Here is a 27,833-nt window from a genome sequence, read left to right on the forward strand (position 1 = left end):
TTTAGGGGTGAACAGAGGAAATTACTTTTTATTATTGCTAAATGTCTTCAAAAAATGCCAACAACAATAAATGAAAAAGGCAATATACACACATATATATATATTATATACATACATATATATTATCGTTGGAGACAAATTCAAGCAGATATGGCCCAAATACATATCTGCACGAAACAAATATGTAACGATTAACTAACAGCTAAATGTTCTTTATACCTTATATTATAATTTCCTCTACACTTAGGATATTGGGTTTTCTTCCTTTATTATCTTTGTGAACCTAGTATTTCTAATAATAATATATAAATATATAATTAAAACGATATAGTGAAATTACAAATACACAAAATTTATTGCAGTACGGTAACAAAAACAGAGAATGTAATTTTGGAGTTAATTTTGTGAGTTAAACTGGCTATAATGGCTAATATAGGATGACGTTTAGTTGGAATACCAGGGAACAGAAGCTAAAAAAGAGAAAACAAAGCAAGGATTCGAGGCTAAGAGTTACATGTTGCGCCTACGCGAAAGAGAGTAGGGGTACGCCAAAGGCTACGAGTCATTAACTCTTATGACATTTCTGAGACTGCGACAGCCCTGGAAATGATGTCATACCCGGAATAAGTGTCCATGTTACGTAGAACTTTGCCTGTAAGCCTTTGTGTCCGCTATCTTCTTCCCACACATGGCACAGATACCTTCAAAATGCCGTATTGATATAATTAACTGGTAGACATCTCAAATGCTCAGGGGACAATACCTGTGTTATTATGGTATCACTTGTGCACGTAAAACGTGGTAGAAATATGAGCGTGATGAAATATATATATATATATAGAACAACACAAATTTTGAACACTCTCTAATGCTGTCGTAGATAGCCTTGTTGTAGATTACTGATGTATATAACCTAACGTTCAATACATACTTTCGTTTGATTGACAATATTATGTGCTTTTTAGCTATTACTGGAAGTACTTGTTTTGTTTAGTAAATTCAACAGACACTTTCTAGCTTCTTTGCTATGATTAAGCTGCCAAAACTTTTAAATCATTTACAGATTTGATCGATTTGCTCATTTATCATCTTAAAATCAAATACAGTGCACCCCCAGAATACAATTACCCTAATATACGATTTTTTCACCTTACGAAGTTGAACATGGTGAGGTTTTCACCTCATCAAATTTATCACTGTGTAAAATGTAATCTATTGTTACATACGAATAGAGCAGATTTACCACCGTGTAAAATGTATTCTATTGTTATATACGAATAAAGCAGATTTACCACTGTGTAAAATGTACTATATTGTTATATACGACTAGAGCAGATTTATCGCTGTGTAAAATGTACTATATTGTTATATACGACTAGAGCAGATTTACCGCCGTGTAAAATGTACTCCATTGTTATATATGACTAGAGCAGATTTATTACCGTGCAAAATGTAGGGGAGGAGTACGCTATGTGGGCCTCCAAAATTGCATAAAATTTCGTGTCTGAATATCTCCTACCAAAACTATCCAAACAACTTCCTACTTTTTGTTGACATGAGGCCATGTGTTGGGTACAACACTAGATTGGTTTTAAGCTTTGGCACAAAATAAATTTGCAAAGAAGTTATTATTGAAACTGTGGCTCATGTATCCTCTCAAAGAAGAAACATGGTCCGGTACGGAGGATACACGGTACGCTGTCGTAGGATACTTGGACATACGTGGCCCAAATATCCTCCAGTACAGTAAATGTGCATTGAAGAACATGAATGTCATGAGTATTTAAGCATATTTTTTATTTTGTATTTAATGAGTTATCGCAAAGTATCGTGCAAAAATATAACCAACCAATTAAATACAACATTGTGGTAAGACGTTACATCTTAATTTGATGGCAAGATCAAAACAAAAAAGTCTATCTAACTTCATTGCCAAACACTATGCCAAACTTCAAGCCACTTGTTTTTCCCCATTGTCGGGAGCTACCAGTTAGTGTGGTGGCATCCGGCAGCATAGTGTGTATATCCTCAATCTTCACATATGCCACATCTTCTGTTGATGGTAGTTTGAAAAGATTGTCATCCCCCGTCTGTAAAATCGCACCTCAACTTCACCATCCGACGCGTTACCTTTTAGCCGTCCAACCTAGAACACGTGAGATTTTTTTGTATGAAACTTGATCATATAGTATTTCCCATCTTCAAACGTTCTCCTCTGTAAATACAATACACACAATATATTACATCTCAGTATAATTGATCTAGAATAATGATGTCAGAACAACCGCCTATACGTTTGTTGTTTAGAATAATAATTATTAGAGTCTGCAACATAGCATAATGACCTCAACAATTGTTTATTTAGTTATTATAATGTGGTCAACTACCTCTGGAAGAGTGTTCGGCAGCTCTTCTTCATCAATCTCATCTGCAGATGAGTCATCGACCGGAACTATAGCATCCTCATCTCTATCTGTAGAGCTGCTGTCTTCCTGGGGTATTTTTCTCTTTAGTGATGGTGTGCTATTGATGTATCCATGTTCGATTTTTTTTCTCTTAGTTTGTTTAATAGGCTTTGGCCTTTTGTGTGGGAGCGGTCGACTGATTACTAGTGAAGTGGATGGAGTGATGGCACTTGCAGCACTACTATTTGGATGAGCAGTAGGATGTTCAAGGGAATTGACTTCAACTGTCGGCCGGCTGGTTCCTGGCTGCGGTTGTTCAATTCCTGGGATCCTATTTTCGTTGCGATCTGTTACAGCAGATGGGAGAAAGTCTATGTCAGTAAAGACTTCTCGATCATATGGCCAAAATCCAGATTTTCTGAAGCCACTGAGTATGTTTGGCGCACTACAAGCCTTGGTGTAAAAGTCACAGATAAATGCAGCACTCTGGTATATACTGATCGGCTCTGCCGGATTCATCATTTGCCATGAGTTAGCCTTGTTGTAATGATGGGACATTGGCCCAAAAACTGTGAGATCGAGTGGTTGCGTTTTATTGCTGGTGTGTGGGGCAATGGTAACACTATGTATACCATCGTCTTTGGCTAGCTTTAACACTCCATAGCCATAATGACTTACGTGATTGTCCATCATAAGAATTATGGAATGATCTTTTGTGGGTCTGGCATGTTTTATAATATGTTTTAGTACTTGGATAAATAGTGGATAATACCTGTGTCATCCATGCTGATCCTGTTTTGGGATTTGCTAGTGCCAAAGCTCCTTGTGCCGCACCATCCATGAACGCATTATGCCAGTGTTTTCTTGGAAATATCATAACACGTGGCAGCTTGTTGCCGATGGCATTTACAATGCCAACACTAGTAACCAGCTATCCGCGTTCACGGCTGGTCAGCTGTCCCACCTGCTCTGGCCCCTTGGTGATATGACTTTTGGGACTGCCTGGACGGTTGTGAAGCCAGACTTATCTAAATTATGTATCCTTTCACCGGTTACCTTTGTTGAATCCAATGCTTTTTTGAGCTCATAAAAAAGTTAATGTTAGGTCGGTTGAATGCACTAGCGCATGCTATAGATGTAGCCTCAGGTTGGCGTAGCGATAACTCACGGTTCCTTGTCATAAATACAGTCATCCAATTGTCACCAGCTGACTTTTCAAGGTGTCATTTCTCTGGTACATTAACAGTGTTGTCGACTGAGAGCTCATAAACAAAACGCATCGCTTCACTTCTCGTCATCCCATAATAATGGTTGGAAGAGCTTATTAGGCACTCTTTTAATTCTTTCTCTTGCTCAACTGTAAAGACCATTCGATGCCGAAAATCAGGAGACATAGCAGCTTCATTGCTATTCTTGAACTTATCAATGTATCTGAAAGGAATAACATGCAAATTGTAAAACAACGTAGTTAATAGTTTGCTAACAGCTGGTGCTTAAGTAAAACATTAAATAACTCTTTACCAAAGTTATAGGCCTAGGCCTGTATATTATAAGCATCAAAGTTTTAACTTCTAACCTCTTAAGGGTTGACCTAGGTATTCCATTGCTTTTGGTCACACTCCTTACAGTTTTCTTTCTCTACCAGTTCCTTCACAGCTTTTCTCATCACATTTTTGGGCAACACTTCCCTAGCCGTCCTCTTTTTATAAAATTGAGGCATTATTGTCTGAAATTGTCAGAAAATAAGATACATGGACCACCTTGCCAAATTTTCATCTATATATCTGCATTAATGTAGGATACTTGGACCACCCGGCCCACCTATCCTACCCTTGAGTGGCCCATGTATCCTGAGTCACACCATTGGTAATCTGATCATATTGGAACTAAAACAGCTTTAAATGTTTGCCAAAACTCATTAATTAGCTAATTTGATGTTTACCTTTCAATTGAAATTAAAATATAGGAAAAGTTTCAATTATTTTAGAGATCCAAGCAGCATTAGAATACCAAAAATAGTAGGAAATTCTAAACATAAGGCACCTCACCTGTAGCTCTTTGTATTAATGCTGATTTAGAATACAAATGGCAACCATGGGCTCTTTGCTGATTGGCTAAAAATGTTATAGCAGTGGGAAACCTTCATAAGACAACTCCTACAATAACATGTGGCCCATAAATCCTCTATGCCTATGTATCGTACTCCGCCCCTAATGTATTGTTATATACGACTAGAGCAGATTTACCAACGTGTAAAATGTAAAGCTATACCATACTAAAGCTGTACTATATCTCTAAAGCTTGTATCAGCAGATATCTGCTATACTAAAGCTGTACTATATCTCTAAAGCTTGTATCAGCAGATATCTGCTATACTAAAGCTGTACTATATCTCTAAAGCTTGTATCAGCAGATATCTGCTATACTAAAACTGTACTATATCTCTAAAGCTTGTATCAGCAGATATCTGCTATACTAAAGCTGTACTATATCTCTAAAGCTTGTATCAGCAGATATCTGCTATACTAAAGCTGTACTATATCTCTAAAGCTTGTATCAGCAGATATCTGCTATACTAAAACTGTACTATATCTCTAAAGCTTGTATCAGCAGATATCTGCTATACTAAAGCTGTACTATATCTCTAAAGCTTGTATCAGCAGATATCTGCAATACTAAAGCTGTACTATATCTCTAAAGCTTGTATCAGCAGATATCTGCTATACTAAAGCTGTACTATATCTCTAAAGCTTGTATCAGCAGATATCTGCTATACTAAATGAAAAATGTTTGATAACTAAATGAGAACAGTTTGTTATGATGAGACTAGTTGATACTAGTTGCTGCTGATCTAATGAAACAGTACTTATAGAGAATAATGCCAGCGCTTTTATTTGTTGGATTATTAGTTGATCTATAAAAGATGAACAACTGAATTGTGTACAGTTTTCCTCAAGAAGTTGGATGAAGAAACCAATGCAATTTGCTAACAGTTTGATGGATAGCAACAGAACAACTTCCAGAATTCAATACCTCCTCAATGGCACAATCTTGGCAGGAAATGAAACAGCTGACTGCAGAATTTCATCACATACCGAGAAACAGCAGTTCTACGAAAAATATCTCTGTTGAGTTTTTATAATTGATAACAGTGCAAACTATTTTTATTGCTCCTATAGAGAGTAAACTGAAACATTTTTCATGAGCACATTTTTATGGGTCAGCCTAAAAGCTGGTTCAAACAAAGCACTTTCCACAATGATGATATGATCTAAAATCATTTTTGACAGGAATCACCTATGTAAAGATTCAATCATACAATAGCGCTTGCTATAGCCAGCAGCAAACCATCTAATAAAAAGCGCGATTTTATCACAAGCTAGCGTTGTTATCGTGCATCATTGAGCTCATTTTTCTCGGCATTCAGCCTATTAAACATCCTGTAACAAGCTACGAGCAATGTTAAATAGTTTATCTACCTTTCATTAAGGACTGAGATTATTTTGAAGGCTGAATTTAGATAATAATGAGACAAACATCTCCATCATTCTAAATCGGACTAAACATTCCCAACTTCCGTTTCTAAAAAGCTAGCATACGTCACCTATTTATGTGTAGAGCTTGTTGTGCTGATTGTGTTGTTTTCGAGACCGATATTGAAACGCTGTACAAAAGCCTTCATGACTTTGAAATTTAGTGGACCAACCTTTATTTTGAGTACAAAATCGAATTCAGCGTGTCTGATTAACCTAGAAAAAACGATAAAAGTTGTACGTGGCAGTTATGGTGTAAAGATTACCCAATGGATATCGCAATTTAGCAGTTTAGAAAGATCGATCTTGTAGAATATCGACAGAATTTTGGTTACATACTGGATGTTGGAACAAAGACTATCAAGTCTTGTTTCTAACACCAGAAACATGGCCTTCGAAAGACGCAAGCATTACTGACAGACAGCTAACAATACAGTTTTATGTACATGCCGATCATGCGCCCTACAATACCTTTTTCTCATAAAATTCAAGATAAAAAACTACATGTTGGATTTCTTACCAGTATAAATAAATTGCTCCCTCTGGAACACAGTATTTTGGTATAAATTTCAACTATAAAACATCTCTACGTAGTACTTTGTTGTTGGAAATGCCCAAGTACTCCCACATCGACAAATTCCCCCGCTGGCGCTGGACCCCACACGATGATATGAGTAAGCGAAGAAACGGTCATAAAATATACGGCGTATCAGACTCAGCTCGCGTCAATACTACCAATGTATCAAATGGCATCATAGTTAGCCTAAGCGTAATTGCGATGTATATAACGTAAACTAGAGCAAGCGGTCAGACAATTACAGCACTTTCCTAAGAATAGTGAACACTATCTAATTAAAGCTATTTGGTGTTCTTAAACAATGTGTTTATGTTAAACTCTGCAGAGTTGAAGTAACGGCTACAAATTGTATATGGTGGAGTACCATAGTTGCACTCTTCAAATAACTGTCTCCGATAACAAACAACCTTGAATGAGTAGCTCAGGGCTGAAATAGCTCTCATATACTAATTGATTTTGCGTAATTTAAGTTAATTAAACACCATGTTTGTTCCTGTCTTTCATGAATAAAGGAAGATTGACAAAGCTTCTCCATATGATTATTACCTGACTGACAGTGTTTTTCTATTCTTCCTTATAGGAGTCATTGTGCCTTGGAAAGTATACTTGCAGGCGATTGTCATACTTCGAGAGAATATTATATTTTTAGGTAAAATTTATTTATTTTAGGTAGTTGCAATGGCCGAAACAAAGGAGGCACATAAACTAATAGATAAACTTGTCAAACACATTTCACACAGCTTTTAACTGATTAGCTATTAATTTATCCCTGTTATTTATTCCTACTGTTTTATAACGTTATTTACATTTAGTTAATTACCCTACAGGATGAAAATATTCGTTGGTCATAAAAATTCGCGGTTTCGCGAACAGTCAATCCCGCGAATTATTAAATTCAGTGAATAATTAGTTCTATTTTTAATCACAAGAGAGAATAACTACTGCATCAAATTGAAAACTAGTCGCTAGCCTAGTTTTTAATGTAAATACTAAACGTAATTGAGTTCCAAAACATTTTTAAAATCATTGCCTGAGCTTTGAGTTAACACCATAGGCAATGCATCACATTTATTTACAAAATTATTCGAGGTTGTCACAATATATGCAGAATGGCGTCATCGCGAAAATAGCCGCGAGGCAGAAGTACTAAACGTAGCCGAGTTCCAAAACTTCTTTAAAATCATCGCCAGGCTTCGAGCTTTATTGCCATTGTGTCAAACTTTACAACATTATTCAAGGTTTTTACAAGTTATTCGGCATGGCTTCAGCATAGCAAAAAAGCTCTCCTAGTCTTTTTACATTAGAACCAACTCCATCAATTTCTAATACCGAAGTCAAGGACGATCATGATTCTGATCCGGACATTATGGTATGTATTTTATTTGCAGTGCAGATACGTTTTTCCATAATCAACTACATTAATTAATTCTTTTGTTTAAAACTGATCGCTTTCATCAAATACTTCAGCTATTGTTTTTGTACTTCCTCAACACTCGTTAATATTTTTTCTTTTTTGTGTTTACTGCAGATTGAGAATGAAACAACCTACTCCGATTACGAAAACTAGAGACAAGTAGTAATATTCATCAAGGCAGGAATATTGGCAGAGAGGCAACCAGTCAACCTAAACCCCTTCATCGACAACAACTCCTTGATATCGCTGTAGCAAACATGATTAAATTATATATTTTATTTCATGTATAGATGTATTATAATTTATTACAAACTTGAGTGTACAAATAAAATATTTCAAATACAAATAAAATTTTACAAACGATGAATGGAGTAAATATAAACAGTTTAGTCCATATGGCGGTTGTCTAGCAATAAAATTAAACTGGTACTCTTGATAAGTGAATACTAGCGTGTAATGGTGCTTTCTGACTAGTTATTTTGGTAATAGCAGCGCTGTCACTGTCTTGGGTAGGTGTTGAAGGCGATTCTCTCGCTACTACATGGCTGGTAAGGAAGTTATCATCAAAACTCTCCTCGTGGCTTACTATTGCAAACTTCTGCCGGTTGGCCAAAGATTTGTGCTCGTAAAGGCGTTTTTGTGCCTTTTTTAAAAACAGATATATTCTTCTCGTAAGTAGCTGCGGTCACTTCTACCTCAATTTCCAGACCTCCCTGAATGATTGGTGGTCTTCTAAGAATGACATCTACCACCCTTGCAATCATTGTTCTTCGGTGTATGATGAAAAATCTCTCTCTCACACTAAAACAAATAATGAAGCAGTAGGGATGGAAAAAATTAGTATTGCGTTTTACCGAAGAACCAAAGTAAAATTCAACTAATTTAGTAAATGTAAAAAAACTCATTACTTACCACAAGTTGTTGGCTTATCAAAGGCCTCCAAAGCGATGAATATTCGTGAAAACCTCTGGACACAGCAAAAATTGTTTACCGTAGAATAGCATGATCGCCTCGCAGTTGTAAACTAAATATAAACCGGAACACGCGGTGTGCGCATGCGTAGGAATAACTCTATTACTAGCCGCAATAGAGTTAACTTTTCCTAGAGAGTGGCAGTTTTCAGCCGCGAATAAATTCATCCGCGAATATGCATGAAAAGACAATTTTCGCGAAATATAACTCCGCGAATAAATTCATCCTGTAGGGTAATAGCTGTCAACTTTTTATATTGTAATCCGAACTTTAAAGTACGTATGTTCAGTTGTACTATAACAAACTGATACCAACAGCTTTTGCAGAAATTGGCCTAGGATATAAACCAGATCATTCATAGCAGTTGAAACATTTTAAGGGTCACATCAGATTTTACAAGAATTCAGAAAGGATAGATATTTTTCTATTATTTGAGATTTCAGTTTCAGAGATTTGAGATTGGGTTGGTTGTTTTAAGTAATCTGACTGCAAGGATAGACAACATTTTCGATGGTCTTTTTTTCTGAATTTTAACCGAGATTAAGTTTTGTCGATTTGAACCTTGAAACATCTTGGAGTCAGATGACCTCAGACGACCTCAAACATCAAACCAAATCTCAAAAGACAGAGAAACATATAGTTTCTGATAAACGTTATTTGACAAGAGTGACTCTTTAAAACTTACTAATCCATTCACCAAAAAGTCCAAACCCAAATAAAATGTTCTTCAAAAATTAAATGTTGTAGGAAATCTTCCTTGAAAAAGTCAAGAGTTTTATAGAGGATCCACCTCCAGAGCATGCAAACACAGTCACTAATTATAACCAAATGGATGATTTTTATCACCCAAGTATGAACTACTATGGTCTGATGATTACAGCTTACCTGGATGTGAAATGACCTCAACCAAAACAGAGTGACTGCGACTAAAAATACTTACAGATATTCTCTATGACCCAAAGTGAACACCTCCGAGGAAAAGCTTACTTTTATCACTGGTCAGATATGTGATGAATTGCATACAGTGAAAATGTCTAATTGGGTTTAAGTATAACACTCAGACAACGCAAGTGGACCTGTTTTCTCATCTGAGCAATACAGCGTGCGTTGCGCAGCCAACAGTATTTAATGAGAATGTATGAGAGAGAAAAGAGGCCCGGAAGAACATTGTGAGCTCATCAAGATACTTTAGAATGATGCATGTCATGATGTCCCTATATATTGTTAGACACTGCCTGACCTTTTGACACAGAGTAGTCACGCAATACCGTTTATACGGCAGCACCATTTAAACCATAACTGTCACGTACAACTTTTATCGTGTTTACTAGGTAAGTCAGACACGCTGATTCCGATTTTGTACTCAAAATAAAGATTAGTCCACTAACTTTCAGAGTAATGAAGGCTTTTTCACAGCGTTTTAATATCGGTCTCGAAAACAACACGATCGGCACAACAAGCTCCGCCCATAAATATGTGACGTAACTTAGCTTTTTAGGAACAGAAGTTAGTAGGGATGTTTAGACCGATTTAGAATAATAGAGATGAGTGTTTTAAAATCCATTAATATCTAAATTCAGCCTTAAAAATAATCTGTCTTTTCTGAAAAGTACATTAGCTATTTAATATTGCATATTTAAAAAAGCGCGATAACAACGCCAGCTTGTGATAAAACAGCGCTTTTTGAGCTCATTTTTCTCGGCGTCCAGCCTATTTAAACATCATGTAACAAGCTACGAGCAATTTTAAATAGTTTATATACCTTTCATAAAAAACTGCCATTATTTTACAGGCTGGATTTAGATAATAATGGGTTTAAAGACACCCATCTCTATTCTTCCAAATCGGACTAAACATTCCTAACTTCCGTTCCTGAAAAAGCTAGGTTTTGTCACATATTTATGGGCGGAGCTTGTAATGCCGATTGTGTTGTTTTCGAAACGGATATTGAAACGCTTTTAAAAAAAGCTTAAATGACTTTAAAGGTTAGTGGAACAATCTTTATTTTGAGTACAAAATCGGAATCAGTGTGGCTGATTTACCTAGAAACCACGATAAAAGTTGTACGTGACAGTTATGGTTTGAGAATTAATGAGCGCCTGTCCTATACTGAGGCAAATCATTCCTCTGGCTGATACATTATAACTTACTTCTACAAGGAACTCATCATCACTAAGTAGTGTCAATGCATGCTGTCAACTACAGCATTCGCCAAAATATAAAAATGCTATTCCTCAAGGGCCGTCGAACAGTGATTGAGCTGATGTTTCGGAAAAGGCATGTATAGAGGTATATTTCAACTGAATCTATAAAAGTTTATGATAAATGGACATGTGAGTTCAACCTGAACAAAATGAAGAACTATAGTGCCGAAATTGTGCAACAAATATATTTACTAATAATAAATCATCCAATCAAACTCATCAAAAAGCGTTATCATTGTTGGAAAAAACCAGGTTGCGGTTTTGCTGTGTTCTATTCATAAACAGCGAATTGAAATAAAGTGATAGCTGGAATCACTAACATTAGATCACTAAATTGTAAGATATAGATTAGACATTAGATCACTATAGTAAGATAAGACCGTCTGATAAGCACAATTTCAAGATTTTTTTGCTATTCCAAACAACAGTTTCTTATAAATTTTATATTGTAAATATAGTAATACAAACAAACAATACAGAAAATTGCCTACAAAAAGTCTATATACAGTAGACGCTTCTTCAACGTAAATAATCCTTTTCAGGAACATTTATGTTATAGGGAATTTACATGTATTTTACGTTCTTACGTAATAAAAACAGTAAAATGCATGTAAATTGCCTCCGTTCCAAGGTCTTTTCAAACTCACTCCTTTGGCCATATAAGAAAAAACTGACTTAGCTCTTCTAACTTGTGGGCTATACCGTAACTGCAGCCTGAATGGTTTGCATCGTCAACTTTTCTTCTTTTTCTGATCAATCTTACAAGTTGATGGGGAGCGCAAATCTTCAACATTCATTCACAACGATTTGCTTATTTTTCTAAACAGCAAAGTCTATTCTGCAAAGTATAACTTATAACAAATATTTTACACGTCTCCAATAAGGCAAAACAACAACATATTTTTACTATAGGAAGCGGCACTACCAGCTCGTTGTTATCCAGGAGTCAAGGTTAGTATAAAAAAGAAATTTTGACGATGCTCCAACTTGTCACATTCAGATTGGTAGACCGACGCTGTAATACCTACACCAATCGATCGCCTTCGTGTTCATGAACAATTGCGCTGCAGCTGTTCTCTGTTTTGTTGACACATATGATGATCTATCAAGACGAACTAGAATGTTGCCAAAGTTGTATAGAAATATAGATAGAGCTTTATACACTCGTCGCTTGTCTCTCGCGGGCGTGGATTGAGTAACATTGAAATCGAATTTGAGTGCTGGTCCAACTTGACACTTTACGTTAGACAAAATTTTTTACTTAGTAGGAAGCAAAAACTGCACATAAATTTTTTGCTACTGTATATAAACCTCAGCGTTTATTTTTTTTGTTAAACAATGTGTCCAGTTGTAACAATAAAAAGCTAGCAATAAATAATCTGCGCGGCACTGGATTTGTTCTCAGGACCTCCAGATCTAGGCGGCGAACTTGATTATTTAACTATACACGTAATACAATGAACCCATCGGGTAAATAATCATTATATTGGTTAAGATACTCACGGTTAAAGCGCTTGGAATTAATAACTAGCACTTTTGACTGTTTAGCGTAACAATTGTTAAACTGGCCCAAAATGCAGATATTGTTTTAGTGAAGATTTTAGTAAAGATCTAGCTATTTGTGCAACACCGTGCATTCAACTATACCAACCAGTAGATATATTCAGCTAGTATCGATATAAATCAAAGTGTTTGTCTGTGCCATGTCTGTCGTTTATAACGATTGGTTAAATTACGTATGCCTGCAGCGCTTGAACTACTAGATAAATAATGCGTGCTAAGACTTTTCCAAAAACAACGCTTGAAATCTAATGCGCTGTGAGAGATCATCACGTGTAGCGATTATATACACAATTATTCCAAGGCAAAGCAAAGTGGCTGCATGGTTTAGTGGTAGTACGCTTGGCTTAACATCTGTGCACCCGAATGTACAGGTTTGATTCCTGTGAGGTAGCAATTTTTTGTAAACGCCTGGATAGAAAGACGGGCACAGCCCTTATTATAGTAAAGATTTAGACTAGCTCAAGTTACTCAAGTTCATTGAGTAAAGAAACTTAGCCAATGGCAACTACATTACCTGCCACTGTTTATAAACTGTTATAAATCTTGAGCAAATGTGTAGCATAACAAGTAAGATATGTTTTTCAACAATCTGTTTTAGCAATGCCTCGAGCGTTCAAATATTTGAATTATGCATTGGCCAGACACATACAGAAATAAACAAAACCTTCATTTAAAAGTTAGAATGGTGAATGTTGTGCGAGTTGATTAAAAATAGATTTTCTGTTTAAAACTTTTTTTATTATTCATGCAGAGCCGAGCATCCAGCTAAAAGAACAGTAAATATAAATTTATTATAAATTTAGTAAAAATTGGTTTCAAGAAAAGAGTAACAACAAAAATAAAACAAAGTCATAGGCTAATCTAAAAAATGTTGTTCCTCGACTGTCCATACAGCAAATATCACCTCAAACTATTAAAATATTCGACAAAGGTAAATGATTTATCGCATCTTGTGGCGTTAGCACTAACACATTACAATCTAACCTTGTTAGCACTAACACATTACAATCTAACCTTGTTAGCACTAACACATTACAATCTAACCTTGTTAGCACTAACACATTACAATCTAACCTTGTTAGCACTAACACATTACAATCTAACCTTGTTAGCACTAACACATTACAATCTAACCTTGTTAGCACTAACACATTACAATCTAACCTTGTTAGCACTAACACATTACAATCTAACCTTGTTAGCACTAACACATTACAATAAAGAATGTTTAGTCCTTAGAAAGCAGAACCAAGCGTGCTTACTGACGATCCAATAAGTAAGCATATTTGATCAAGACTTGCGCATGTGACTAGAACATTCACTGCTAGACTGTAAAATACAGCTTTATTACTTTTACAGCAGACTTTTGTGAAACAAAACTAGTGGCAAACTTGAATATTTCATTTCAGTTCGAATTTTCGTATGAGCTTCAACATCAAAAACCTTCTGTAAATAAAGCTGGCTGCACTACTGAGGCATATCTATTCACTGTTTATGAGTATACAGTTTTCCAAGGCTGCCTGAATGCCACTTGACGATTTTGCTATAGCAACATCTTGAAATAATGCCGTTAACACACAATGCCCTTCTGAATAATGTATTCCTACAGGTTTAACAGTACAAAGTAATAACTGTATGAGGAGTTGTATTTTCACAGCTTTGCTTATTCGAAAGTGTGACAAAGAATTTAAACAGCTTCATACTCTAAAAAAACACTTATTGAGAAACTTTGTTAACTGTCGAGCTCTTGCAATGAAAATATTGACAAATGACACGGTTTTGTATGTAATATTTAAACAAAGTTATTAACAGCAAAGCAAGCAACACACCATGGCATAGCGATTTTAATATTACTCATCGATATAGAGACGCGTGCAACGAATAACCTTAAATTCCTTAGTAGTCCGCATATGGGTTGGGGAGGGTTAGGGGGATGAGAATGCACCCATAATCTTATTAATGATATGATTGATTTGTGTTCTTGATGAACCTGAAGGTATCTTGAACACAGTTTTTCACAAAGACTTGGGCAACAGCGGATGATGCAGTAATGCCTGTTATGTGTCACTCAAAATATTAAAGTTTTTATTTAGTCAAATAGCCACCTACATACTTATAGCAACAAGACTGGTATCTGACCGACTTGTGTCGCATCTTGTGGACAACAGCGCTGGGAAATTATACAGTCGACACCCTTTTCTTCGGACCTTTGGTATGTGACCGACTTGTGTCGCATCCTGTGAATAATTATAGTGCTGAGCGATTATACAGTCAACACCTACTTCTTTCAACCTCACTTCACCAAACTTTCAATTGTCCGGACAATGTCACGGCTGCAAACGACTGTCTGATGCAGCCATGTCTGTGGAAAGAATGAAAACTTAGACCGATAGATGATGCAAGCGATGCATGCCTTTGAGTGACTGTTGTATTGCAAATTCTATTTGTTATTATTACTGCTATTTATATTATACTGTACCCTATTGCAGTAGGAGTATGTGTGCAAGACAATATAGGCTATTTAATCTACAATACTCAATTTTTAATGTCCGGAATTTTTCAATGTGCGGACATTGCCCAGTCTGTATTAGTCCAAACAAACAAAAGTCCTCTGTAAAATGTTTCACAAGGAAATTACTCTGACTAAAGTAAGGTTGGCTGCTCGTAACAGAAATAGGTAGACTTTGTCTCATTCAGACTTCCTTCGATATTGAAAAAGCACCAGAGATTGGAAACTCACTGATCAAGACATCGTTATGCAATAATTGGCACCACATGGCCAACCACTCCAAAGGGCAAGCTAGCGTGAAGTTTTATTTTTCCATCACTACCATAAATGTAATCAAATCAATCAAAAGTCAGTAAATTCAGTAAGTTGAACAAGGAACGATAGGAAACTAACAGGCGCACCATATCATGACGTAACGCCATACTGTTTGAAGACCGAACAGCAAGATTCATAGCCATTGACCTCAGTGAGTCGCCACCGATTTTGGCATCGCTAGTGGATGTGTAGGAGTACAGCTGCTCATCCTCTTGAGTTGATGAGCCGTGTGAAGCAGACGAGAACGGTAAACACTTGCTGAGCCAGTGAGAGAGAAATCTGAAATAGGGGTGTAGTTATTATCGCTTAGCAACCGCTATCACTTATCACCATAGAGCTATTCATGCATTAATTCATGAAGTATAAAAACGAGAAGACAAAAATAAACGCTGTCAGTACGATATTTTAGCTTCGTCATCAATAATCTAGCCAAAGCAGAACCTACGATTAATATTACCAACAAGAGAATTGAAGTGTGTGTGGAGCTAATGGAAAAATGCAAAGGGACTACCAGTTATAATAGTTATGAATACAGCTACATTCCCATAACACACCTGATTGACGGTATTACATCATCACAAAGAACTTTCTAGAAATTCATTGGTCACTTCTTGAGCTAAAACATTTAACCAACCTATAGCATCACCGCTATCGATAATTATAGGTCAATATAAGATAAAAAACATTGGAACTGCCTGTTATTATATTACTTACGTCAATTGTTTCATTCGCTGTTACCTCTTTCATACTATCACCTCTTGACTTGTATATCTTCTAAAACATCTTGTCTCACCTTCCATCATGTCGTCGCGTAATGCGTATCGCAACATTCACAAGAAAATCATTTGCTAAACTAGATCAGCTATTATTAACGTACACTACTTTTTGACACATGAGAAACGCTTTACCTATCTCCTGCAGCTTATTTCATCCTATGATAGAGCGATAAAACTGAAAACTCATAAATAACAGTCTGGTGGTTGGTACAAAACAGTTTTTGTCACTGAAAAGACAACTCCCATTATTACGAAATTACGCCCAGTGTAGAGTTATGTCATCACATACTAAATCAACCGTGAACATATTGGCACAAACAAACTAGACCTGAGCACAGAGGACTTCGAGTTAGCTGACCTTAGCATGCCCTCCAACAGGGGCTGGTTCCGCCATACTACAGCTAAATATAACCAAACATTCCAATATCAATTACATATTTTAGCAGTTGGTGAACCTACAGGAAAGTTTTCTATTGTAAATGGGTAATATCTATGCTATCAAACCGATACCCTAGTATTTTTAGATGTTTATAAATAGCTTAATTTTGAAGGCTTTCATTTTATCATCAACTTTTAAGCTGTATTCATCAGTAACGTGTTACAGATGAATAGCTATATAATATGATAGCTGATGCTATAGCTTAAAGTATAATGGCTGGTGCCATAGCTACAACTATAATAGCTGGTGCCATAGCTACAACTATAATATGCTGGTGCTATAGCTTAAAGTATAATGGCTGGTGCCATAACTACAACTATAATAGCTGGTGCCATAGCTACAACTATAATAGCTGGTGCCATAGCTGCAACTATAATAGCTGGTGCTGTAGCTACAAATATAATAGCTGGTGCTATAGCTAAAACTATAATAGCTGGTGCCATAGCTACAACTATAATAGCTGGTGCCATAGCTACAACTATAATAGCTGGTGCCATAGCTACAACTATGATAGCTAGTGCTGTAGCAACAACTGTGATAGCTGGTGCCATAGCTACAACTATAATAGCTGGTGCTATAGTTACAACTATAATAGCTGGTGCCATAGCTACAACTATGATAGCTAGTGCTGTAGCAACAACTGTGATAGCTGGTGCCATAGCTACAACTATAATAACTGGTGCTATAGCTACAACTATAATGGCTGGTGCCATAGCTACAACTATGATAGCTGGTGCCATAGCTACAACTATGACACTGTGACGTCGCTGTTTTTGGATATATGGTAAGAGTATAAAATTTAGCTCTCTAAGCAACCTTCTCGATGTTTTACAGGAATAAAGCCTCTAGCACATTTTACTTACTTGGCCACACTTTGCTTCTGAATCTAAAAATGCTTTGAACTCTTTCAGCCGCGTGTACTCTAGAGGGGGGCATTGCATATGTTCATGAGATATTTATCATGAAATGGAGTACGTGACAAGCGTTCAATTAGTCTAAACGTATAAACTTGGAGTTATCTGCTATATGCTGCTTATAGCAACATGTGAACAACATGGCTATTACTCTATTGCAAATCTGCGAATGAATCTAATAAAGTATTTAGCATAGATAAAAGCCGGTGTTATAGGGTTTGATAGGTTATAGCACTTGGTTATCGTAGCCTATAAACATATATTTATTAAATACTATTATAAGAGCAGTGTATCTTCGCGTCCATGGTTGAAGGTTGGGAAAAAAAATTGCATCATGCAAGAGTCGAACCAAGACTTTCAGTTTCACTGCCCGACACCCCAACACCTGTGCCAATTCTCCACCTTTGGTGATTCTAGAATTATGACGCGTACTCTCTGCGCTTTATCAACTAGCCTGACGGTCTCCCGTGGCACACCCGACTACCAGGGGACTAGTATTTATAAATAGAGACGGATTTCGCTCATGCATCACGCATACACTTATGCTGTTTCAACAAACCCATTTAATTCAGTTATTGCATCTCATCGAGTACCACAATCCCGCTAGTCTTCATATACACTACATGAAGAGAATATGACAGCAGTGCTAGTTTCCATATAGACTACATATGTTATAAATACATATATACTATACATCATGTCATATAGGGTAGAGTAGCGGTTTAGGATTTATGAAAGCAAACAATGCCTGAACAAAAAAATGAATCGTTGAAGATGCTATTTAAACATTTTAATACTGTTAATGTACGCTTATGATATCCGATGAAATACGATGAAACATCTCGCGAAATAAGGTCAACGTTAACACGGACGACCTAGTTTGATAAAAGTAAGAGTGTGGCATATAATTTTTGTACTTATGGACTTTCATAAGCAGACTCCGAGAACCATATACTACAGCATGGTAAAAGACATTGCATCAAAAATATAGTGTAATAAACTCCTGATTGAAGTGTTTATCTTCAAGACATCTCTTAAATAAGTTGACACACATCACAGCACTGATCATAACTATGCAAAGGGTGAGAAATAAGAAGTCAGACAAATCCTTTCGCAATATCGCCAGTAAACTTTTGAACAGTTACAAATTATAATATCAACAGAGAACTGCTGAAACTCAACGAGTCACGTTCTATATATAACGAGATGCCCTTTTAAAGCTGTAACAACAACGCATCCTCACAGGCGCCCCCAGGCATATGACCTGCTTTAGCTTTAAACAAATGATGAATTACTAAAAAAATATTGTTTATGCAATATATCTACGTACTCAGTGTGTAGGTGGTCTCACTTACATATATCGGTTTGTACTCTGTGGGCTCATTACCAACTTAAGACTGCCAAAAGCAGACGCTGTGAAGCTACGACGGGCTTCTTCACGTGTGTCGTAAAAAGCACCTGGTTTACAATACTAGCTGTAACAAGTGCAAACCAGATTATATCGCCATAGCAACACCTTACAAACCAGATTATATCGCCATAGCAACACCTTACAAACCAGATTATATCACCATAGCAACACCTTACAAACCAGATTATATCGCCATAGCAACACCTTTCAAACCAGATTATATCGCCATAGCAACACCTTACGAACCAGATTATATCGCCATAGCAACACCTTACAAACCAGATTATATTGCCATAGCAACACCTTACGAACCAGATTATATTGCCATAGCAACACCTTACAAACCAGATTATATCGCCATAGCAACACCTTACAAACCAGATTATATTGCCATAGCAAACCTTACAAATGCGCAAACAAATTAAGTAGCTAATCAATTTTTTCAAAGATTTATATCACATTATTAAAAGATTTACAAACAAAATCCTAGAATTTGCCAGCTTCAGATGATTGAAAAATTTGACAGCGCATCGCATTTTTAAACCGTTTTATATCAGGGGTCGGCAACCTTTTCCACTCACTCAAAGAGCCATTTGGACTCTTTTTCCGCAGGAAAAAACGCATTGGGAGTGGCAAACCAACCTTGGATATTTTGGATTAAAAAAACTATATGTAACGTTTTTGCTTAGCTTTTAATTCATTTATACCATGTTTACACCATAAAACAAAAAGGTGTGGCGTGTATAACGATTTAACTGCTAAGAAAACAAAATAACACTTTTGCGAAAAACAATAAAATAGCCAATACTAACTTAAACGTAACTTGAAAATATTACGTTGTTTGTAAGGTCACTTTAAAAAAAATTGCAACATCATGTTTTATTCAGCCCTTTGTTTAACAAAACGCTGAACTTAAATTCTAACTGCAGCAAAGGTGCTACGTAGTGCTAGTTTTTTCTGTGTGTCAATTGGCGTGAACGGTGAGTATGCATACATTCACTATGTCTTACTCTGCTGTGTTGTAGGTGCAAAATATGTGGAAATGTGATTACAAGCTCTTAAAAGCTAAAAAACGAACAGTTAATCGCCGCCATCATGAAAACGCCATCGATTAGAATCCCTTTCCAAAACAGCTCAAATGGGACGTAGCTGAACAAGATGGCTTCTGTTTACACTTTCATGCAACCTTATTCGCCGAAATATTTTTACAAAATACTTCTCGTATTCAATAAAACCATGTCTATTGTCCTTACATGTCCGTTTCATCATCATTGTAACGCTGTAATTTTGAGCACTGATATCTCAAAACCTACCATAAAAACTTGTTTAATTTTTTAACCTTCGCTCGAAGAAGTGCATATCATACTATGATAAACATGACAAGCCGGTTGGTCACTTGAGATAATCGAAAAATGCTGCGGAAATTTTTTGCGTTGTTTGGCAGGAATGATCACATGATCAGATTACCACTAGATGATTAGATCAAGCCGAATCCAAACTGTAAAGTAGCGAGCATCTACATTTGATACAGGCTTTCCGGTAGAACCCAAAGTGTTTGTCCTAAACTAATGCTACGAGAAGTTTTATATTGAGCCTTTTATTGGCCTTTAAATTCACGTGATAACATAACGTTTCAAAAAAATAATCAAATTGATTGAGTACGTCAGAGAAATAAATTGATTCCGATCTAAGGCGTTTTTGTGATGGCGACGATTAACCGTTCGTTTTTGAGCTTTTAAGAGCTTGTAATCACATTTTCACATATTTTGCACCTAAAACACAGCAGAGTAAGACATGGTGAATCTTTTGATACCAAATAACTGTAATGTGAACTTTGTTGGAAGTCAACCTTTAAGCAAACTGGTGAACCAGTCTCATCAGCAAATGGATCAGCCCAAATAGGATTAAATGTTCTATTTTCTTATGTCTCTTTTCTTTTCATAGTATTGGCCATAGTTTGCCCGCCTGGACTAAAAAAATCAAGAAATGTCGTGCCGGCTGGTGTAATTTTGGCGGTTTTATTGGCGCATAAATAATGACGCATAATGTGGCGGATGCCTGCCCACGAATTTATTGCTAATGTTTTATATACACGCATATAATTACTCTTATATATATTTTGCATATTGTGTCTGTCTTTATTACGTGTCTTATCACTAATACTTTGTTAGTTTGGCCATAACTAAGCCAACATGTTAGCGATTCTATTAATCATTATTCCTATACGGCTTCCTACCCGGTTCCATTATACGGTCCGGGGAAAATATATGTATATGTATATAGGGAGCGCTCTCACTAGGAGAGCAGAGTGGTCGCAGCTACACGACTAATGGAATTTCCTTCAGAATTAAACAAACGGAAAACCACACTCACTTCTCATACATTCATGCAAGATTCAGGCAATGGAAACAAAGCAAAAATTAGTGGAAGATTATATCATAAACACAGGTTGTTTTTAATGGTCCATTGTACCAAGCCACTTCCCAACATATTTTTAATGCTACTTCATCCAAAGAAACAACGAACAATTAAATAGACTAAAGAAACCACACATTTAAGCGGAGACCAGCTATGCTAGTTTTAGTAATGTTCTTTTTTATTAAAACCAACCTAGAGTTCAGTAGGGAAGAACTAGCAACAGAACTATTTGGCACTAAATCTTAATAGATTCATAGTCCTTGATGAAAATAACAGTGTACTGGTAATCCTTGAACAAGGGTAGATAAATCCATAGTACTGTTAATAATATTCTAAGCAGAGTAGAATACAGACAGACTTTCTAGTCAACCAATCTTAGCTAGTCTGCTCATGCTTCAAACCCAACTAAAAAAGGTATGACAATTCCAAAATCTGGTCAACAGTATTTACAACCCTTGAAAGCGATGAAAGTTTGGCACAGACTGCTGAGTAATGCCCACGGACTTATACCAGGGTAAGTCCGTGACAAGGGTGACAGACTTACACCAGCGTAAGTCTGTGACGAGGGTGACAGACTTACACCAGGGTAAGTCCGTGACTAGGGCGACAGACTTATACCAGCGTAAGTCCGTGACGAGGGTGACAGACTTACACCAGCGTAAGTTCGTGACGAGGGTGACAGACTTACACCAGGGTAAGTCCGTGACTAGGGCGACAGACTTATACCAGGGTAGGCCCAAGGATTAAAGTCGAGGGACCTATATTGTTATTTAATATAAACTCACAATAAAATCATGATGGCTTTCAAAATACCGATGAATCTAAAAATATGCAATGACTGATGTTTATGACACTGGTCCAATAGTTACATGTTGTGTTGAAGTCTTTCTTTTATTATTATTATCCATATTAGCTGTAAGATGACAGGTTAAAGATATCCCCATATGCACCAAAAACCGCGTATGGCCAGCACCAACCTTTTTTGTAGGCGCAACTTTGGCAGTAGTGAGATCCTGGCTGGTGCACTGATGTTTTGCAGATTCGACACTTATCAAATTCTTTCTGATATGGATTGAATCGATTCTTTCTAGAAGTCATAGCTTTATTTTCCCCGACTACTCTGCCTCCTCCATCTGTAACAATATTCCAAAGCACAAATATTAACACCACTAGACGTTTAAGATAGTATGTTTTTAGTCTAAACTGCAACCAGTTCCATTGAAACTTATGACTCTGAACGATTGCTAACAGTTTGTGTGGATACTTACCACATAACAATAGATGACAGAGACACTCATAGACCTATTAACTATACTTAATATAGTTAATAGTATAGTTAATAGGTCTATGGAGACACTTTTTATATGAAAGCTGATGCCAAGCAGTAAAGACACCTTCCATAATTATAAAGGTTAATAAGAACCTGTTACATAAAAGATGATGGCAGGTGGTAGAGACACTTGCCATGTACCTGTCTAAAACCATTGTTATAGACACTTGCCACATAATAATTGATGACAGGTGTTTGATGAAAGGTGATGACAACTCATGGTTAATGCAGAGCTTGATTATAAAATGTGCAAACATGTTGCTAGTGATTCAACTAACAGCTTGGCGAATATAGGAAATACTGCTGTTGGAGTTCTACAAAGGAAGATTTCTAGTTGTGTTTTATGTACAATAATACGCTACGAATAGTAACAATTTATTATGCCCTCAAAAACCTCGGTTTACAAGCTATCTGATGTCGAGAACTATTATTCAAACGAAAGATCTCAGCAGGCAACAACTCCTACTTCACTAATGATGAGGTGAGTAACGACCTCGTAACCTCGCAACATATTGTGATTACAAACTGTACAGCTAAATAAAAATATGCTCACCGATTACACTTTGCCTTATATATGCAACAACTAACTGCTCCGATGAAAAATGAACTTTTGTAGCAGTATGTAAACAGTGCCTATTAATTCAGAACATTTTTCAGATAAGTCGCCAAAAGATAAAATGCAAGCAACCAATAAAATTGAAAGAACAATAAATGCCTTCAACAAATATTCTCTTGGCTAGCGGAAAGAATGTGTAGACGCCTTTCGTATCGCTATGACTGCCCAATCACACTAAATCCATCAAATAACATGGCACGTGTTTAAAAAAAACAAAAAAGTATTCTCTCGGTTAGCCAACATGCGCAAGTGTTTATATACCGCGACACCAACACGCGAGCTCACGCCTACAGATGTCCTTGTGGCTGGCTATGATTACAAAGCTCTATTTAATTGTTACCTCTCTAGTGGTTGGTATTAGTTGACAATACCTTATATTCAAATGTTTTTGACTGTTGGTATACAAGTATTTCACTGGAAGGTCACAATTCAAAATCAGTAATCGGAAACTGGCATCCATCAAACCCAAACCATGCAAACTAACTACAAGATAAACATTTTCTGGCAATTGTACTGCATTAGCCTGCAGTATTTCCGGCAATGTAACAAATAAATTGAATACAATTATTTCTACTGCACTAACCTGTAGTATTTCTTGCGCCAGATTTCCACGGATCTGGAGTGATAACTTTACCAAGTTTAGCTTCACCTAGAATGACATATGACATAGCAATAATGAACCATATTCTTAAAGTTTCTACGTGACATGACTTAGTTTTCAGTATTATGCATATTCACAATTGTGACTTTTTATGAGCAAAAGAGCTTTTTTTTATCGAATTTGAAACCTCTATCCCTATACTCCTATCCCTATTATCCACTCAACATACAAAGTATTTGACATCTAAAGTAAAATATGAGAAAAAATGTTTTAATAAGCCAAAAGAATATTATGGCAGCATTTTGCCATTTGAACAGTCTCATGAGCAAGGAAAACAGAGATGCAAATTTACATAAATTTTAAGAATGAATGAGTCCTTGCGAGCGATCAATTCTGTTTAGCAACATATTGATGACGGAGTAGGAAGTAGCTGTTGAATAAATGACCAACTAACTTGTGTAGTCTCCATAACTCCGTCAAGTAAAGATTCTCTCTTTTGTGTCTGTTTTCTCACTCGCAAAAACATGAGTGACAAAACAGGCATAAAATTAAGTTTTGCTTATGTTTCATACCTACACTATTACCACATCACACCTACACTATTAACACATTGTGCAGATTTTATACTCTACCAAAACGGTAGCCTAACTGTGTCTCTATGCCTTTTCGACACAGATGTAGTTCGTTAAACTACACTAAATGTGTGCCGTGCAAGATTACAGACTCATCACGCCGGTTTTTAATAGTTAGAATCTATATGTGGCTGAAGCGATGTACTGCTGTTCTATGCCACCGTTTAATAGCAGAGCACAAAGAGAATACAAATGATAAGCTTTCTACTAATTGTCAGTTCTAAAAAATCCACTACGGAGCAACAAGTAGCAAAAAGCTGCACACAAAGATTGTATAGGACTAAAATGTTATGACTTAGGATTGTAACTTAATTGACTTAATTGTATGACTTAGGACTTAGGTAAAATGCCAACTTAGTTTAATATATGCAAATTGCTCAACAAATGAATACAAAAAAGTTATTCAACTAATTCGATTCAAAAGCAGTTGCATGCGTTGTTTGTGTGACCATTTACTGTCTACTATGCCAGCTAAATTGACCACGACATTGCTAAATATGCTTTATTGCTTATGAATACTGGTAGACCTCTACATATGTATTGAAAAAAGGAGTGTTTTAAAATGTGTAGTCTCACAGTGGATGAAACATGAATTTCCATACCACTGGGTGTCCATATGCGATTATTGTGATACATGTACAAATTTTCATCACTGATCGTTTTTCACCACAGAAAAAAATGAGCAATAAATGCTTTATGACCATTTACAGACAGACTGAAGCCTATCGGATTTAGTACGATTGGTCTAACAACGATTGGTCCAAATTTAATTGATCTAATAGACCGATTTGCCCAAAGACATTTAGTCTAAAACCAATTTGTCCAATATAACATTTGGTCTAATTATCATTAGTCTAAAATTGATGTGAAGACAAGAATAGAAATAGGAAAACTTAAATCAGAGACTTGTATTAGTACACACAAGTTGAAATAGCGAAAGTATTAGGCCTAATGGAATGAATGTAAATTGAGATTATTTTTGTGTACAAAAAAACTTTACAAATACAAAGTATATAAAAATTTAGCGTGATAAACAATATTCTAATTATACAGCTCAAAATTCTAGATTATGTGCTAGTGCTCGCAGAAACTCTAAAACAAAAATTAGTCCGAATTGATTATATACCTTCGATCTTAGTGTTGCAACAAATTAGGTTTTAGCGTTCTTATCAATCATTTTATCTCAAATTTTATGTTCATATAATGCCCTCGGGCGTATTGGACAGATTCGAATATATATATATACCAATCGTATCGTTGGACAAATTGCAACATTAGACTAGTTGATTTTAGACGAATCAGCTTTAGACCAATTAGAACTGAATCAATTGCTGTAAGGTCTATTAATTGTCCGGGTCCGAGCCTATCACACTATAGCCATGAGCCAGTTATTCACCTATGCTACTTTTTACTATAACCACTTGATGCAAAAATTGCATTCAGCTGCTCATTTGTGTTTACTTCAATACACTGCTATTGTCTTTCCGCTTTGTACATAGCACAAAAACTGCAGGCTACTGATAAATAATTCATCATAAAAATGTCTTACCAAAGAGCAAAGCTGTTTCCAAATCATTGGTGATTCAAATATTCGAATACTCACATAATGTGAACAAATCCCTTTGTAATGATTCAAGTAAGTTTCAATTTGATTTAAATAAATGCAAAAGTGATTTGGGATTTAAAATGAAAAAATGTGATTTAGCATTTGCTAAACAGATAAGATGGTTGATTGATCATAAACTGGAAGTAGGCCCCTATGTGTTATCCAAAGCGGCTTAGCTCTAGTAAAATTACTATCTTAGACAACTTAGGAAATATCATGCTGGTACTGAAATACCCAATCTAAAGTTGATTATCGTGCTCTGTCAGTGATAGCGTCAAGCGTCATGCTGAGAAAAACCAATCGCAAAATGGCAAACAGTACTGGCCTTAAGAGTTACGTCTTTCAAGGTAACCGTTTGATGTTCTTTTGCCAACTTGGAAATTCTTGTTTTTTTATTCAGCAACTTTTGCTTAATTTGCAGCAAGTTTATTTTGTTGTAATAGTGGAAATGTTCTCGCAATATACCTAGTCGTCATTAGGTATATAAATAAAGACCAGATAAATATTATTATACTATTACATACTATTACAATGATTTTTAGGGTTACTATATCAATATCAGTAAATTCATTTAGTCTATGATAAAATACTGACAAAATAATATATGGCAAATGCTATCTAAGCTGGCTTTCAGGATACTGTACATTCCCAGAAGGTCTGTTCCAATAGAAGTTTTTTCAACAGCTAACAATATTATCTTAGTAAACGCTAATAAATTACAACATTGTCCACAAAACACGCCTATCGATCGCTTTACAACAGCAGTGCAGTCCATTTGCCTACATTAAACTCAATTGTAACTCTTTAATTAGTGTAATTGACGTACATTTCTCGCACACCATACTTAATGGTTCACACACTTCACCAATCGAGACTACCCTTGGTGACGCTTTACTGGACCTGATTTATCAGTTTAACGTTCTCTAAAAATGTAAAATGTATAAGCCCAAACCTTTTAAAGATCTTAAGTCTATGCGCATTGTTTTTATCATTGAACTTAAAACCCCCCCTTAAAAATTGGGTTTTTAAGTTCAATGGTTTTTATAGGCAATATTTGACCTTCGACAGTAAAGAGAGATTTGCGCGATCGAAACATCTCACGCAGCTCCGACTGCGGACTTTCAGTTTGACTTCGAGTCTAACCGACAACCAGATTAAATAGTGCATGCAACCGCGTTGCCATTAGCTGCTAGTTCGGCAATGGATCTATCATTACAAAATGATTAATGCAAGTTTCATGGTAGAAACCACATTGTCACTAAATTATTCCCATGTTAATTTTAATGTTAATTTCTTATGTCATTTCTTAAAATTGAAATCCTTCAATCAACACGGTGTTTACTGTTATTGATATTTTGAAGCGCGACACTCCCGAGCTTGCTTGTGCTTTCTAATTGCCGTATTACTTATTTAAAAACTGATCGCTAGTTACGGCTGTAGCATAATTGTAAGGTTCTAAATACATGTCAATTATTTATCCTTACCGCATTAGCAAAATAGTTTTAATGGTAGCAAGCTCTGCAGTTTGCAGTGAGCTCACACTATCACTCTAGAGTTTAGATTGTATATTACCTTGGGTTTCTAATGATGAGGCTGAA

At 36.1% G+C, this 27,833-nt stretch overlaps 2 protein-coding genes across 2 annotated transcripts; both read right to left on the reverse strand.

The window, feature by feature from the left end:
- Positions 1–27,158, reverse strand: LOC137401244 (cysteine-rich PDZ-binding protein-like). Its single transcript, XM_068087659.1, has 4 exons — positions 27,062–27,158; positions 23,980–24,045; positions 22,428–22,583; positions 1–701 (listed from the first exon to the last, which is right to left on the reverse strand). Exons 1-4 carry the CDS (start codon positions 27,075–27,077, stop codon positions 637–639), a joined length of 303 nt encoding a protein of 100 aa, XP_067943760.1. The 5' UTR covers positions 27,078–27,158; the 3' UTR covers positions 1–636.
- LOC137401020 (uncharacterized) lies at positions 1,827–3,173 on the reverse strand. The gene is made up of 2 exons (XM_068087364.1): positions 2,388–3,173; positions 1,827–2,146 (listed from the first exon to the last, which is right to left on the reverse strand). Exons 1-2 carry the CDS (start codon positions 3,096–3,098, stop codon positions 2,036–2,038), a joined length of 822 nt encoding a protein of 273 aa, XP_067943465.1. The 5' UTR covers positions 3,099–3,173; the 3' UTR covers positions 1,827–2,035.
- Positions 27,159–27,833: the final 675 nt, after the last annotated feature.

This window comes from Watersipora subatra, chromosome 7 (assembly GCF_963576615.1).
Source record: "Watersipora subatra chromosome 7, tzWatSuba1.1, whole genome shotgun sequence".
In the NCBI taxonomy this organism is placed as follows: domain Eukaryota; kingdom Metazoa; phylum Bryozoa; class Gymnolaemata; order Cheilostomatida; family Watersiporidae; genus Watersipora; species Watersipora subatra.